This window comes from Anastrepha obliqua, chromosome 2, assembly GCF_027943255.1.
Source record: "Anastrepha obliqua isolate idAnaObli1 chromosome 2, idAnaObli1_1.0, whole genome shotgun sequence".
Classification (NCBI taxonomy): Eukaryota; Metazoa; Arthropoda; class Insecta; order Diptera; family Tephritidae; genus Anastrepha; species Anastrepha obliqua.
In genome coordinates this window covers 30,213,731-30,232,043 of record NC_072893.1, presented here as the reverse complement: position 1 = coordinate 30,232,043, position 18,313 = coordinate 30,213,731, and the positions used below count along the sequence as shown (strand labels likewise).

General features: G+C 35.0%; 1 protein-coding gene across 6 annotated transcripts in view; it reads left to right on the top strand.

Moving 5' to 3' along the window:
* LOC129239692 (uncharacterized) overlaps positions 1–18,313 on the top strand; it is a 100,516-nt gene that overhangs the window by 36,064 nt on the left and 46,139 nt on the right. For 3 of the 6 annotated variants that reach the window (XM_054875413.1, XM_054875411.1, XM_054875408.1), the window contains exon 1: positions 2,221–2,347. In XM_054875413.1, the coding sequence (XP_054731388.1) occupies positions 2,333–2,347 (15 nt within the window). In that variant the 5' untranslated portion in view covers positions 2,221–2,332. Of the gene's footprint in view, positions 1–2,220; positions 2,348–10,029; positions 10,721–18,313 lie in introns of those variants that run through there. The other 3 variants (XM_054875403.1, XM_054875404.1, XM_054875407.1) reach the window with 3 other exon arrangements.

The following is an 18,313-nucleotide window of genomic DNA, read 5'->3' as shown; positions in this document are numbered from 1 at the left end:
GGGAAGGCGCCACCTGTTGTACTCAATTCGCCTTGGGTGTGTCCAATATCGGACCGTTAGCCGGCTCTCAGCGTATTCTCCCACAAAGGAAGAAAACGAATTGTTTTGCAGCCAACTTTGAGTTTGACAATACGAATAAGAAGCACAAAGCGTGTTGCTAGTATGGGCGACAAAATCCCCTCTCTCTTCCCTGTCCATCCTTCTCCCACGAACAAAATGTTTCCCTGTGTAAATGAGCACTGAGCTGACGTAGCAGGAGTTATGGTGCTTACACTCACCAATGTAAACGTACGCCCGTATCAGCTGACACGATGAAGCTAAAGAGAGCCCCATGTAAATGAATTCTCACCACCGTTCCGTTCCGTAGTATCGTAGATGGCTGACGTGGCAGTTTGGATTGTTTCCGTAGAATCTTGTCAGTTGATTCAGCTCTCTCACCGCACAGTGTTGCCAAACAGTATATTTCGAAATCGTTTACAAAATAAATTTAAAAAATTTTAAAAACAGTGTTGAATATTGTTAATTATAGATCAATGAACTATTTGCATTTGTTGGTTTTTGGCTTTGGTTTATTAAACAATGAAAAATAGTAACTGACAACGCGGGTGTGTGAAAAAGTGTGTAAGCAAAAATATCAATGACAACATTGTGTAGATACAACCAAACACATACACACACAAACCGTTGTACTGTGTAAATATATAACTAAAAGAACGCAATTGTTTCCTACGCGATAAGTTTTGCTCAATTTTGTGTATCCTACGGGCAACGGAAAGGGATTACGATACGAAAAAAATAACACAATGTCTGAACAACGAGAGATTTGACAAATGTGTAAATATGTGCGTGAATACATGTGAAATGATCGTACAGTATTCGGCCGGCGAATCACCCTCTTTACGTGGTAGCCGAAGTTCCCTATACAATTTTGTTTTGCACCATAGCTATTGGACAAACCTAGTAATCTATCATCCTTGCAGTGTTGTTGCCTAACAGTACATTTTAAAATCAATAACAAAATAAACTTCTTAAAATTAATATTTGTATTAAAATAATTAAAAAACAGCCATATTTAAAATAATGTTATCCTACATTGAAAAACTGTAATTGTGTGAAAGTATGCATGTATGTGTGTAAAAGTATGCATGCAAACATATGAATGGCAACATTGTTTCGATACAAGCAAGCACAATTTTACACACAAAGCAGGTTTTTTTACGTTGCCATACGGGCATAAGTTTTGCTCAATTTTGTGTATCTCACATCAAAGAGACACGTTGGCGAGTGTGGGAACTTTGATTCGACGGGTATGTGAATATGTTTATGTGTGTGAAAAGAGCAGGTATAAATCTGCTGCGGAAAAGCCTATGAATGGCAGCCGAAGTTACTCTCACAATTTTGCTTCGGACGGCCAAACCGAACCTTGAAATTTTGACTTTAATCTAGAGAAATATAAGAGAGGAGTGAGAGGAAAGTGGGGGAAGAGAGTAACATTTTATAACCTACAATGAAAAGTTAGGCTAGGTTATTGCAAACGTGGAGCAAATAGAAACAATTATTCAAAAAATAATCTACAATAATCTGGTTCCTGTGCCGAACTTTATGTAATCCTTAAGCCCTCATATCCATAATCAAAAACGTTCAAAAGAAATGATACTTTTTTTCCTACCAAAAAATGTGTCATTCGAATACATCTGAATTAAACTCATGCTATAATTTCCACAACTACTTTGAACAAAATAAAAGTCGTCTCTATTCACTCATTTGCAAATGTACAGTTATCCCGAATTCCTAAAAAGGGCAGTACATAGATATATGGTGCATACAAACCACTCATTCGGGTATGTATGTAAGTAAATTTTAGCAGCACTGTATTTAAAATTTTGAGAACCAGACTACCCAAATGTTGCCAACGTACATACTCGTATAACTACATATTACTTGAGCTGCAGAGTGCTGTTAAGTTTATCAGTTACTCTGAAAAGAGCAATTCCGTGTGTATGTGTGTGCATATGTGTGTATGCGCATACTTGCATGCTCAGAATATTGCTGGATATTTGACATCTCGTGCTTTATACGATGAATTCGCAACAATCACATGTGTTTGTGTGTATGTACATATATGCATAGTCCATGTTCGGCTGTACAAATTTCTCAGCGGCTCGGGTCACATTTTCGTTCATGTTATTTCTTTTTCGCGCTTCAGTCTGTTTTGTCGATTCAATGCATTAGTTTATGTTTTATGCTGTGTGACGCGGAATAATTTCTGTTTAAAGCAGACGGGTAAAAACGTTTGACAAAGTAGTTGCTATAACGATCAACATTTTGTGCAATGTGTGATGAAATGGTAAGTGAAAAGATAAATAAATTTGTTGATGAAATTAAATTTCAAGTTAGATATGCTGTTGTAGCTGCTGTATTAACCATTTTAAGGGCTGTAGAAACGAATGATGGGGGAAAGGAAAAACAAAACAAAAGAGAGAGAAAAATTTAACAGCCTGTTAGTAAAGAGAATTGCTATAGTAAATGTGAATGTTGGAATGGATTGAGAGGGGACGAATGATAGGTCGTCGTTGGTGATTATGCGATTATGAAAAGTTGTTGCTGTTTGTTAGAAAGAGTCAAGTGTATGTTCGTGTGGGTAGCGAATGTTTTTGGGATCGTTTGATCCGGTGCATCATCGAATAAGTGGTTTGCGGCTGAGTTACAGAAGACAAATTATGTTTACTGTAATTAGATTACCACAGTCAAACAAAAGGTTAACTATCCTATAATTTGAGAAATTGAGATACTTCTTTGTGACATTGTGATTATTATAATTATTAGTATTGTTGTTGTTTTTTTTCAAAAAAGGTAACGATAATAAATGAATAATTTTAAATATTTTTTTATAAATCAATTTTTTCTACTTCTTCCCCTTGCCAGCCTTCATTTTTGATTATTGTAGTCATTCGTCTACATTGCAAAAACAATCTACAAAACAGTGTTGCTTGGAGAGCGCTAATTTCCTTGCTCTGCTCAAAAATGGTGATAACCCAGTCTATGTAAACATACCATAATCATTGTTTTGTTTTTGTAACAATGTGATTTCGTTAGTTAGGTAATTCCACTTGCTGTTTTAGCTCGACAAAATATTAGTGTGGCAACAAATAAATCCATTATTTTCATGGTAGATGGCAATACTGATCGATATCTTGTATTCTCTCTCTCTCAATTCCGTTCAGGTATTTTTGATGTTAAAGAACATGTCCGTAATGTCGAAAATGTCGATAAAATCACAGAAATAGTCGAAGGTCATCGGAATGTTATTAGTAGTAGCATCGCCCAGGAGCTAAGTCGGTTGCCGAGGGCCCGACTTTTTTCACCATAGCTAATGGCCAAACCTGGTCAATTCAAGGACGCATTCATATACTCTTTCATTTAGTCGTTATTCAGACAGCAGAGCAGCAGCATGAGCAAACACTGTGTTGAGTTTTTTCGTATATCGCCGCCCAATCTCTGTTGTTTTTGTTAAGACATCCCCTGATTTGTCAGCCCATCAGCTGATTCTCTCAAATTCGCTGAGAGCCGGTTAACGGTCTGATAGACTACCAGATTTGGTATTTCTCTATGGGGTAAAAGAAAATTGTGAGGGGAACTTTGGCTGCCACGTTAATTGTGGATTTGGCAGCCGAATTATGCACGATCATTTTCACGTGCATTCATACACTCGTCCAATTGAAGTCGTTGTCCAGATAGCAACGAAGTGCAATTGGTTATTTTTTTTTTTTTTTTTTTGTATATCACTAACACAATCACACACCAAAAAGGGTGTACGTGCCAATTATACATGTATGTATATGTTTTTTCGTAAAGAACCCGTTTCGTGACCATCAGCTGATTCTGTCAAATTCGCTCAGAGCCGAATAAGGGTCTGTTAAAGAGCTCACCTTTGAAATCTTTTCACGATGTGGTAAGTGAATGAACGAGCCTTACTTTGAGAAATATACGCTTGCCTTTATGAATGAAATCAAGGATGATAGATTTACAAGGTTTGCTTGATAGCTATGCTGAAAAAAAAACGAACTTGTGAAGGGAACTTTGGCTGTCACTTCACTTGGGAGAGGCGAATGAAATGAAAAGAAAATGCACAACAAAAAGTGTAAAGTGTGGTATTGCAACAAAACAAAAAACAAATATGGTGAACGAATTGTGAAATTATGAAAAGTTGTTTGTTTTAAATTAAATTTAGGGATTTGAAAAAAAAGAAAGAAAAAGCTATATTTGAGTTAAATAATAATATATATAGGGTCGCAATCACTAAATTTTTGGTAAATGGAAACGGGCATATTGATGCGGTCGGTAGGGAGAAAAGAAGAGGAAGGGCAACGCGACGCGCAGTAGACGAGCAACGATGTCTTTGTTCGTATACATAAAAAAAAAATGGAACACGAAGCAAGTGCGTTGTTGATTTGTCTTTGCCTAATAGTGCCCACACTCACGGACGTTACCGTAGTCCCTGTCTGATGGTCGTGAGATACACACAATTGAGCCCGTAGAAAACAGCTGCTTTCGTTTGGTTACATATTTCATTTATTCATTTATTCAGTCTACCAATAATTCTTACAGACTATATTAGACAAATTTTTAATTATTAATTAAAGATTATAAACAGTTGTTGCCTAAAATTATATAAACTTAGTCTAAAGTCGAGGCTAGGATAATTATTGCAGAATCGAATGCATCTCACCATCGGTTCATTGAGGGCATAGTTAGTTCTATACCGTTGGTCTACAAATAAACGAACCTGCCTTAAATCATGGTGCTTTGTTTGAAATGTAATTAGACTCTGTAACTCACGACAATTTATATTGAGATTTAGAAGATTATACACGAAGAGAATCGAAAAGTAGATTCGTCTGTCCTCAAGGCTTTGTAGTCCAATCAATTTGCGTCTGCCTATATAACTAGGGAGCCCTTTAGGCCAGCGCAGCTTACACAATGCATATTTGGTAAAGACTTTTTGGACTTTTTCAATCTTATTTATATGACATTGGTAGAATGGGTTCCATATTAGAGAACAATAGTCTAGTCGGCTTCGAATTAAGGAGACGTAGAGTGCTTTCAAAGTCAAGGGATCTGAAAAGTCTTCCGTATTACGACGTAAAAATCCAATCATAGAAAAAGCTTTAGAGATAATGTAATCAATATGTTTCGAGAACGTAAGTCCTGAATCGAAGATTATGCCCAAGTCTTTGATTTCTTCTTTCCTACTAAGCATAATATTGTTCAAGAAGTAATTAAAGATGAATGGATTGGGTTTCTTCCTGTATGAAACCACGTAGCATTTGTCAGTGTTCAAGTGTAGGTGGTTCATGGTACACCAATCGTGAAGATGTTTGAGATCCTTTTGAAGATTGGAACAATCTTCAATACAGCTGATTTGTAAAAATAGCTTTACATCATCTGCAAACATTAAGCATTTTACATATTGAAATATTTTAGGTAAGTCGTTTATGAATATTAAGAAAAGAATTGGCCCACAGTGAGTCCCTTGGGGTATTCCGGACCAAGCATTAATTAATAATGTAGATTTAGACGATGCTATTTTAACGAATAATTTCCTTCCCGTAAGGTAGCTTAAAAAGAATTTTAAAAGTGTTCCCTTAATACCGCATGCACTCAACTTCTTAATGAGAATAGAATGGTCGACTTTATCGAATGCCTTTGAGAAATCCGTGTAAACTACATCTAGTTGTGCGCGATTTACAAAAGCGTTAATAATATTATTTGTGACTAGTGCCAAATTAGTACAAGTGGATTTTAAGGGGACAAAGCCATGCTGGTACTCGCAGATAAGATCACTAATACGACTTAACATTTTAACTTTGAGAATAGAATCAAATAATTTCGAAATGGTGCTTTGTTTAACTATTGGGCGATAGTTGCATACCTCATTTCGGCTTCCTGACTTATAAATTGGCGTGATTGAGCATATTTTCCAAGCATCTAAGAAAATCGATTTGTTTAGACATTTATTGAAGAGAATTGAGATCGGTTTCGCTATTGAGGTGGAGACGAGTTTAAAAAATACGGGGCAGAAACCTTCGTGATCGGTAGATGAGCTATTATTCAGTTTTGAAGCTGCTTGTACAACATCATTGGTTGAAACAGTAAAGTCATCATAAGATTCAGAAGAGGATACATTAAGGTTAAGAGTGTCTAATTTGTCAAATTTTTCATAAACTTTTTGGAAAAATTTTGCAAAGAGGTCGCATGAGTCTTGTTCATTATCCGAAACAATGCCATCGTAATTTAAGCAAGTGGGGAAGCCGTTGGTCTTCCGTTTATTGTTGATATAACGCCAAAAGCTAGAGGGATTTGATTTTAAATTTGATTCAATTCTAAATATATAATGTTTAAATAAGTAGTTATGAAGACAATTGAATTCCCTTTTCAATCGGAGTAAGTTGTCTCGATCGCTTATGCTATTGGTTCTTTTTAACTTCTTGTATGCTTTATTTTTTAAATTTTTCAGATGACAAAGCCTCGAGTTAAACCAGGGGGGTTTCTTATGAGATTTCCAATTTCGTAGAGGAACAAAGCGGGAAATTGTTGATTGTAATTTGTCACATAAAATACTATAAGATGTTTTAGGATCATCGAAAGTGTCCAAAAATGACCAATCTGTGTTATCAATGTATTCGCTCATCTTTGTAACATCAGCTTTAGAGTAATTGCGACCAAATGTAGTGATCGACGATAGTTTATCGAATTTATAAAATTCAAAATTTATTAAGAGCGCTTTATGATGTTGACTATTACTTAAAATAGGTAAATAGCATTGTTGGCAAGATGAATTCAAGTCTGCAGAAATAAAAGCTAAATCCAATATTCGATTGTTATCGTTTAGAACTGAATTGATCTGTTTAAGGCCAAACGATAATAAAGTGCTTACAAACAGTAACTCTATTTCAGATTTAACGTTAGAAGGTATTAGATTATTATTATATGACAACCATGAAATATTTCCTAAATTAAAGTCTCCAAGATACATAATTTCATCATTTTGAGTTAAATTATTATAAATACATGCTAAATTATTTAAATGCTTTTCATAGATATCATACGTGCTATCTGGCGGAATGTAGGATAACAAAAAGAAGATACAGCGGTTTAATGAAAATTTTATCTTAACGCATATTTGTTCTATACTGTTAGAGTATAAGTTTAGAGAAACATTACTACTACACAAATTAGCTTTTACTGCCCACAGTACTCCACCTCCTCTAGATAGGCCAGAGGTTGTTGGGTTGCGATCTAAGCGATAGACGTGATAATTTTCGTCGAAAAATTCTGATGAAAATATTTGCTCGTGAAACCAAGTTTCTGATAAAGCAATAATTTCGTAATCGTGTAAATGCATATCACGACGAAACTGAGCAGATTTAGTTCGCATTCCACTAACATTATGATAATATACAGCATATTTGTTAGTAGGATCACTAATATGGTCTTTAGCAGTAGTATGTAGTCAAATTGATTTCTCTGCCGGCGCCGCTGTTTGAAAAAATTTAAAGGGCCGAACGTTTACACTGGCTGGCCATAAGTTTGGATTCATCAATTTATCATAGTATGATGAAGAGATGCCTATTTTAAAATTCACCCTCTTTAGCGAGTCAATTTGGACGTCTCTTTTGATTAATTTATAGCAAGAGATAAGGTTCTTGTCGATGTTTGCATGTTTCGCAATGTATGCTATTATATCTTCCGCTGATACCGACGGTTTAAAAGATGAGATGTGTAACCATATTGAGCGAGTAGCGACGTCAAGTTCGCAGTTATCATTTGCACCAACAACAAGAATATTATTTTCTTTTCTCTTACGCTGTATTGCTAAGCTCGGCACACACAGTGAAGAGTTAGTATTACATGAAACAGCAGGTGAAGAGATTACACCTGCACCTTTGACATTTGCAGCAGCAGTAGTATTTGGAGCGAACGGGAGAGGTGTTGTAACGGATTCAAGGTGAGCGGGAACTACAGCATTGGCTTTAGCTACGGCGGCAGTTTGAGCGTAAGAGAGAGATCCAGTGAGAGAATTAGCAGCATTAGAGATCAACACATTAGCATCAGCAACGATTAAAGTATCAGCATCAGTATGCAGAGTGGACGGTCTTAGTTGACAGGGAGAGCTACTTAGAGAGTTTTTAGCGTTGTTTTTGGACCGAACAGCCGGCGCATCTAGTTTTGTTGCTACGCAAACGTTGTTAGGTTCATTGACCTTTGCCTTAGATCTTGTTACAATTTTATTATCAGCAGCTTTAGTGTTGTTGTTAGAATGCATATTAGAAAGTAAATTAATAAATTCTTGAACATGATTTAGCTTATCCATGACTTCATCAATTTTTGACTGGCTAAGAGATAGCATGCGATCTTTGCAGATACCACACCTGTATACTACATTTAAATTGCAGTTGATTACATTTATGCAGCTGGCACTCAGATTTGAACATTTTATATGCGTTGATGAGCAACATATACCGCACGTAATGTACTCGTTCGCTAAGCACTTTAATTTGCATGACACGCAATTAGCCATAACAAAAGACACAATTAAGCAGCTACAGCTACTTAGAGCACTGTCGATATTAATTAAAAGTCACTAAAATCACTAATTATAGCTTATTGTATGGAGAGTAAATAAATACACGTCCGATCGCGACGAATGCTGCAATACATCGGTTTGCGTGGGTTTGTGTTTAGTTATATCGACAAAATTTTGCCACTCATAATTTTGCATACAGACATTTGTGTTAAATCGAAAAAATGTAAAATTGACAAAATGGCGCACTTTTGAAAAAAAAGTTCGTATAATCGGGGTTTTTTCACTAGTTTTTTAGTTTAAAAAATAGAAAATTATTTAAATAAAATTATGATTCTAGTTCCGACCATAGCAATACATGTTGTGAACAATATATCTAAATTTCAAGTGATTCGGTTGAATAGTTTTTTTTTGTTTTCATCCCCGCCGTCTCGAAGTCGTTTCGAAATCAATGAGTTTAAAGTTTGAGGTACATAAGCGCGCGGACCGCTCTCTACATAGTTAATGGGCTGTAGAAGCTATAATATTGGGAACTTCCGCATGAAAATTTCACAATATATTCCAAAGATACTATACTTTCGAAATATCGAAAAACCAAAACATAGATTTTTTGAAATTTCTACACCACCAGGTCCCCTTAATGATAATGAAATGAAACTTACTTTTTTCCAATATTCCGCGTCGAAGTCTCTGTGAAGTTGTGCCCAAAGTTTCCGCCGATTTCGCATACACGGTGTCAGTTTTGGCTTTTTTGCTGGTCGTCTGCAAATTCGTATAATTCCATTTTCGTATAAACGTCGTCGTAACGTTCTTTCCGAAATATTTACTCTAGATTCCTGAACCTCTCTTAAAATCATCTGACTTGAAACATTTCTGTTCCAGGGAACTGTTTGGACGATTTTGCGATCCTACCTGGTTGAGGTGATGCGTTTTTGGCGACAATTTTCGCGATAGTTTGAAGTAACCGCTAAAACGTTGTTGGTATTTTTCTATTTTTTGGCAATATTTACCATAGACGCCTTGGATATTCCAACGGTTCTTGCTATGTCTGCATAAATCAGGTTTTTGGCTTTCAAAAGAACTGCAAATTTGTTGCTTTTGTCCAGATGTCAAATCCGACTTTCCGGCAATTTTCTAAAAACACTGGTTAAATTAAATAAAAAAAAGGATAATCAACGTGACAAATTCAAAAGATATGTATATTTTGTACTTGCTGTTACTAGGAGTTAGAGGATCTGATATATATTAAAACATACACCCACTGTCAAAATTATTCAAACAGCACTAAATTTGGTTTAAAAAAGCTGTATGTAATGTAATTAAAAATATTATTCTAAGAAAAATACACAAAATTTATTTTTTATTTAAAACTAATACAAACTTAATAAAACTTTACTCCAAGAATGAAATATTAACGAAAATCATACGATTCCTCATATTTTCAGGGGACAGAATTATTCATACAAAGTATGAGTTTTAAATTTTAACTGATTTAATTTTTCTAACAAAGCAACCTATGTATGCTTTCGAATAAGTCCCGTTGTGAATAAGAACATTCGAAACTCAACTTATTTTGGCATTTCAAGTCTTGCTTTGGCGTTGTATTAGTACATCATGGGTCGGAGCCAAGAAAACACAACTGAAGCTGAAAGGAAAATAATTTTGTATATGCATAATGAGGGCAAATCATGTGCAGAAATCGGTCAAACGTTGAATCGAAGTCGTTTTTCTATTTATAGCATAATAAAACGTTTTAAAGGGGAAACAAATCAGCAGAGGCGACCTCATATTGGAAGACCTCGCAAATTGACCCGGAGTGATGAAGGCCATATAATAAGACAAATAAAAGAGAATCCACAAATTACAACAACGCAAATAGTAGCAAAAGTTTTTGAAAAGATTAATAAAAAAGTGCATCCGAAAACAGTTCGCAAGGTCTTGAGACGTGCCGGGTATAGCTTGCGAAGGGCTCGAAAGAAAGCACCCATCAGCAAAGTCAATGAAAATAAAAGGATAGAGTTCACAAAGGATTATAAAAATAAGCCAAGTAACGCAATTTTTAGCGACATTTTACAATCGGATGGACGGAGTCGAGTCTGGAGAAAATCCAATAGCGAATTCGATAAAAGCGATACAGTAAGTACAGTCAGAATCATGGTAGAGGTGTTGTAATGGTATGGGGATGCATGTCGACGGCAGACGTGGGTAATCTCGTATTTATTGTTGGTATTATGGATAAATCACTTTACTTTAATATTTTAAAAGAAAACTTGCATGAAAGTGCGTAAAAACTGTGTGCTGGAAATATATTTTATTTCCAACAAGACTATGATCCCAAGCATACTGCCCACGATGTGCGTAGGATCTTTCTCCATGTGCCTCACATTCTTCCCACACCACCTAAGTCTCCAGACTTGAATGCCATCGAACATTTGTCGGATGAACTCGGTAGGCGTGTCGCTAAAATAAACATAACTAGCAAAACCCAACTAAAGGCGCTACTCCAACAGGAACGACGCAATTTGAGTCCAAATGTGACTTAAAAAATTAGTTAACTCTATGCCAAATAGACTTGATGAAGTCATCAGGCAAAAAGAAATGCCTACTAAATATTAAAACTTCATTGAACTTAGTATTTTATTTGTGAAATCGAATTGTGTGAATAATTTAGAAGAGGTTTAGAATTTAAATATGAAGAGTTCTGTGATTTTTGTTAATTTTTCATTTATGGAGTAAAGTTTTGTTAAGTTTATGTTGGTTTTAAATACATACATAATAAATTTGTGTAAATTTCTTAGCATAACATTTTTAATTACATAAATTTTTTCTCAAGATACAGCTTATCGTTTGAAAAATTAGTTGCTGTGCGAATAATTTTGTGCGTGTGTGTGCATATTTCTATAAAGGTTAATATGTACAAATATTATTATTTATTCAATGAAATTTTGCAGTTGACAGGGCCGGCGAAAGATATGTTGTTGGTAAAGGGTGCCCAATACTCGAAATTCCAATACACGGAATCTTGAAACAAAGGCCAATTTTCATCTGAATAACAGTAAAATTAATGAAAACCAAAATAAACTATAACATTTTCTCAAAATTTTACATTTCAAATGTCCGTCCATGTGAATTAACCTAGCTAAAAGCGCCACCTTTGTTGAACAACCGTAAATTCTCATGCCTCTCTGTTTCTCTGTATGCGTATATCAGCTGTTCGTTATTATTGTCATTTCATATACGTATTCGTGGTCACCACGAATTGCATTGCCGGTAAAATCCTTTGAAATTGAGTGCTACTCGTGCACCGGAAAATCCGATAAAATGGATAAATATAGGGTGGGCCATGTAAAATTTGCTTTTTGAATCGGCTATAAAAAAAAACTAATCAATATTTTATCAAACTTTGTTTTTTATTTTGAAGATTGAACATTGTCATTTATGAATAAAAAATAATATCTTTCAAGTGACTGCCACGACTGGCTTTACAGTAGGCCATTCGATAAACCCAATTTTGAGGCACATTTTCGATTGTTTGGGCTCCAATTTCATGAATGGCAACTTCGATTTCGTGTTTTAAAGCATCAATCGTCTCTGGATGGTTCGCATAGCATTTGTCCTTAACGGCTCCCCACAAAAAATAGTCCAATGGGCTTAAATCACAGCTCCGAGGCGGCCAAATGATATCGGAATTTCGACTGATTATTCGGTTTTCAAAAACGGTAGCCAAAAGTTCCAGTGTAACTTTAGCAGTGTGACAAATTGCACCGTCCTGTTGAAACCAAATGTCCATGTCATCCTCTTCATCCTCTTGGAAGCAACGCTTTGAGCATGTCACGGTAACGCTCGCCATTTTCGAAAAAAAAAATGGCCCGATGATGCCGCCAGACCAAAAACCGCACCAAACAGTGACTCGTTGTGGATGCATTTGCTTCTCTACAGTAACGTGTGGATTTTCTGAGCCCCAAATCCGACAATTTTGCTTATTGACGTAGCCACCGATGTGAAAATCAGAAAAGAAGAAGAAGACTCACCACTTTGGAAATAGGTTTTCAATATTTCCCAATTTTGTTCAAACGTATAGCGTCCCATTTCGTAAATGTCAAACCTTTAAGTAAATTATGACACATTTGACATGTCATTTGTGTTACCATTCTCGAAAATAATCCCAATTTTTCGCAATCAAATAAAAATTCGGCATCACCGAGTGAAAGTGCCAACAAAGCAGACTTCAATCAAGAGAAAAATGTTAAAGAGGATCATAAGATTCGTAAGTAGACGTGATTATGCATAATTGCTATTCTAAAAATTAAGGGATATTGCTGATTTTTTCCGCGAAAATGAATATTTAAAACTTGTACAGTTACTGATGACTACTATACCTGGCTCTTCCTGTACGAACGACAGATCTTTTTCAGTTCTCCGAAGATTGAAGAATTATCAAATCGGTTGAACGATGTAGCTAATCAAACCCTGTATTCAGATCTCACTAACACTTTGGATGTTAAAACATTGTTGAATGAATTTATCTCGAAAAATCCTCAACGATCAGCTTTGTTTGCCATGAAGTAGATAAATCGTTGATTCTTGTAGAGTTTCTTGTTGTAAGACGATTTAATTAATATTATTTGGAAAATAAAACCATATCGTTTGTGTGATTTCTTATTGCTTGTAAATTTCTTTAAAAAATATGATTAATTAGAACGAATAAGGGTATGGTTCGCTAGCCCAATACTCGGAATTTTCTCTCTTCCGCCGGCCCTGGCAGTTGATATTCCAAATGTTGTGTAGAGAACGTTAATGTATAGAGCAGACTCACCGGCTACGAATAGTGTAAATTGTCTAAAATGAAGTAAAATCGCGCAGACTTTTTCCCCTCGCCCAACTCTACAGCGGAGAAGTTCTTAACAGAGCTGATTACAGTGAATTCTGTATAAGCAGAGAATGTTAATGCAATGAGAAGGAGCAAATGTTAAATGAGCTTTTTTCGAGTACTAATTTGTAGATTCATACTAAGGTAATTTCAAATTCAACTTTTCTCACTAGTGGGGAATTGCAGATATTTACCACGCGAGTGACGCGAGTGGAGGGTTTCTATATTTACTTACTACGCTAGGACAGGAATTCAGATTTTTTGTGCGTTTACCAAACTACTGAGGAATTTCATAAGATTTTTCGGCACACTACTAAGGAAATCGACTTATTTCATGCCCACAGCGAAGCGAATAAATTTGCGATTAAGAAGGCAGCGCGGCAGTTAATTTGTGGTGCAGAAGCTAAAGTCGGCGGAATTATTCGCTTTGTTTTTTGGCACGTATTTAATTCAGGTTCAAGTCCTGAAGTCATATATTTTTTTTCTTGCACATTTTTTTTTACAATTCAAACCAGGAAAGTTTGGTAAAATTGTTGAGTTTATTTTAATTAAAATTTCTTTAAAATACGGTTTTTTCTGTATTTCATAAATGGAAATTTCTTTTCGGTATAAAATAGTTCATACTGGATATGACCTGATTTTTATATAAATCAATCAGAAAATATGTACATATGTCTTAATCTCTTTCATCAATTCCAAATTATATTGATGAGAAAATATCATTCTAATATCCGTCCAGAAAGCCAAACGCGCATACACACATGCATATGCATATAATTACGCACACAAACTTTCAACTAACGCAGAATATGTGCATATAAAACTGCGAATCGAATAAATGAGTGATTTAGAAAAGTTCATTAGTAATTATAGATTAGCGCAATCGTGAAAGACGTTTTGTGTATGCGGTACATAGTCTCATGTTTGACTCAGGTTCAAGTCCTGTACACACTTTTCTTTGTTCGATATTTTTATTTAATTTTTTGTATTTGGTTTAATTAATATAGAATTGATTTAAAATAGTGTATTCAGGTTTTTCTAATACCTGTTATTTAGAAATTTATTTTCTACAATATATAACATTTTTCATACTTCTTTTGAATTGATTTATATGTAAAACAGCCATAAAGGCAATCATTTGAATATGCATTCCTATATTTAATCTCTTCAGTCAAATCTCATGATGCAAAGAATAATGAGATGGCGCCCATCGTGGTCCCGTTACTTTGCGCTCAGCGAATTTGACAACTAGTTACGTGATTTTAGCTCCAGTATGGCCAGATTATCATTTTCGTAAGTTGATTTAGCATTTTTTTTTGTTATTTTTATTATTTTTTGTCTCGGAGTTTTAGTTCATTCCACATGACATTTTTCTAGCCTATTCTAATTAAAAGTAATGTTTATAATTTTGTAAAATATACATTTTTTAATAATTATTTAAATAATTCACTCAGTTTTATTTAGCTTTACTTTTTTTTAACATCTGGTGGCATTGCCCGCGATTGCCGGTGTTGTTGGTGTTCTTCTGCTTTCGGCAGTCAAATCGCTCTCTCGCTACTGCAGAGTTGCCTAGCTTTGGATATAAAAACGCACTAAATGCCCATTTAAAGAAAATAAAACACGGAATTTTTATTGTGTTACTTAAAGAACTTTGTATGCGTGACAAATTGTCTGTAGAATGTGCGTTTTTTTTAAATAAATGTTTTATGCTTATGTACAATTTAATTTATAAGTTTTTTTTGTTAAGCGAGACTCTTTTATTAAGGGAACGACTTTTTTGCTATATTTGAAGTTATGTAACTAGATAAGGTACTCTTTTTGTAAAAATGTTTTACAATGAATATAACTCTTAATGTCCTATGTCTCACTAAGGATTGATGACCGGAAGAAACGATTACACCTCTATGGTTTTAATTCGCATTCAATAAATTCAAAGGCTTTTTAAAATGTGTAAAAAGGTTTTCAAACTTAAGAAGAGTTGAGAGAGGGGCATTTAGTATTTTTGCATAGCCTTAAATGGAGCCAAAAATTAAATTTGCACTTTCAAATTATCAAATTTTATAGGAGTAAAAAAATTTTCATTAGCACTAAAATCTTCTCAGAGTGGCCTTTTTTAAACTTGTTTTGTATAATAATACAGTTTTTTTTTTAACCTAAAGTTTCGCTAGCCTTAAATTAAAAACAAAAGGAAACAAACACCAAACTTAAAAATTGTCGCATTTTCGGTATAAAAAAGCACTAAATTTATTGCGAAGAGCAAATGGTTGGCAATACTGCACAACTCAGCAAACGTGACGTCACGTACGCTCTGATGGGCGCAATCTTGTTTCTATCATTCTTGGTCAAATCTGAACTACTTACATACAATACGCATACACGCATATGTATATAAATATATATAAATGTATACAAACCTTCAACGAACGCAAAATGTATGCAAACAAAAAACAACAACTGCGACCGTCTTCTTGTCCGTCAGTGAAAAGATGGGATATGTATACCCTATGAGCAAAAATAGCCGGGAAGGTGATGTTTACTGTTTTCTTCGATTGCCAAGGCGTAGTGCACCATGAGTACCTTCCATCGGGCCAGACAGTCAATAAGGAATATTATTCATCCGTTTTGAAGCCTTTGAGAGATGCTGTATGTTGCAAACGGCCGGAAATGTGAGCAAACAATTCTTGGATTTTGCGTGATGATAACGCGCTCAAAGAGAATACAAATCGGCCCGCCGGGGGTGTTTGGAGCAGTGGATTAAACGTTGGCACATGTGTGTTGCTTCAGACGGGTCATATTTTGAAGGAGATAATATAAATTTGCCTTAAATTTAACTCTGTTTTGTTTAATTTAAACATTCCCGGTACTTTCTGATCATAAGGTACATATATGCGGCTTTGCGGATAGAAATGTGTGATTCGCTGGATTTGTTCAAGGAATCTAAGTCGCATTAACTCGCGACTGTCGAACAGTTAGAAAACATATTTACATACATATAAGCGTGCATACATACATACGGAGCCGCGGCCACTCGACATGACAAAAATTCAAGATTTATCAAATATTGGCAAATAATTCCACGCGAAATATTCCAATATTGACTATTTTCGAATGGTCGCGAAAATTGGCATATGGGCGGCTCGTTTTATGAATGAATTTGAAATATGAGCTCGAACTTATGAATGAACTTTTTGTTTTTGTTCTAAATTGTTCAGCGCCGTCGCTGATAGAATCATGGCCGCTGCGACTGCGTCTACGAATGTATTTTGTTTTTGTAGTTGCTAGGCTTAGATTTTAGCTTCGGGCGACATGCGCATGGAGGTATGTGTTTTTGTTGTGTTCTAGAACATTTTAGAATGTTTGCTGGCAAAGCAGCCATCGCGTTGCGCTTGCTGTTGCATTTGCGTCTATCAAAGTATTGTGTTTTTGTAAGTACAATATTAGGAATATCGACTGGTGAAAGACAAAAGTACACGGAATCAAGAAGGGAGCGCTGTGCTCGCGCATATATGCATGAATGTATGAACGTGCATGGATGTAGTAACATATGAATACAATTATTTTGTAGGAAGTTTAGAAGGCAAGTAGGTATATATGTATGTATGTATATATGCTAGGACATAAAGTGGGTATATATACATACATAGAGCAGAATTGTTTTTGCACTTGTTAGAAAGAAACTCGTTCACTAGTGCGTATGTGTATTTGATTTCTTGTAAGAATGTGATGTGCTGTGACATATGTACATACATAAGTCAAGGTTATTTGGGCATACTTGCATATGTGATATGATGTTCTTACGCTTGTGCATTATTGTTTTTCATATACAAATGTACATACATACACATGTACATTGTATGTAAGTGCTGTCGAATACATAAACTATAAATTGACATACAATATAAAATAAGTGTTGATTTATCTTAAACCGTTCTTTTTTTCTGAATGCAAATACCTCCTATTGACATGTATGTACATACATATTATGTACTTATGTATATTATCATATACCATCATTTATTTACATATAAAGTATACGTTCATTTATGTACATATGTATGTGTGTAATGAAAAACTTCATGAATTACTTTCAGAACTTTATTAGAATTTATTCGCGTCGCGCGCATGCACAAAACCTTTTGTTCACAACGCAGGCGCAGAAATAAACGCTCTGCGTATTTATCCTCCCCACGTGACTCGCCATCAATTCTCGGTGTAAATTTTTTTTTTTTTTTTCGTTTTGAAATTTTTTTTTTTTATGTAATCGTAAAAAAATTTGTAATACATTTTATGTATCCGCTTATCATTTCAAAAGTAACAAAATGGTAAAAAAATAAGCAGTAGAAGAAATAAACGCACCGCCTATTTTTCCTCGCCACATGTTAGACTCGAGTTCAATTCCCGGCGCAAACTTTTTTTTATAAATTTTTTTTTTTTAAATCGTTTTTTTTTTTAATGTAATTTCAAAAATACGAAAATAGTAAAAATTTAATTGTTTCAATGTCGAGGTGAGCAATGTGTTGTGTATTGAGGTGAAAGATGTGTGGTGTTTCTAATTTTTGTTTGGCAAAAGTCAGTGAGGTGTCTATAAACTCGGTGTGCTAAATTCCCTTACTTCAAATCTTTCAAATCTCAATTGTACTAAAAAAAGCTCACAGTAACATTTGCACCTTCTCATTGCATTAACATTCTCTGATATAACTACATATTACTTGAGCTGCAGAGTGCTGTTAAGTTTATCAGTTACTCTGAAAAGAGCAATTCCGTGTGTATGTGTGTATGCGCATACTTGCATGCTCAGAATATTGCTGGATATTTGGCATCTCGTGCTTTATACGATGTATTCGCAACAATCACATGTG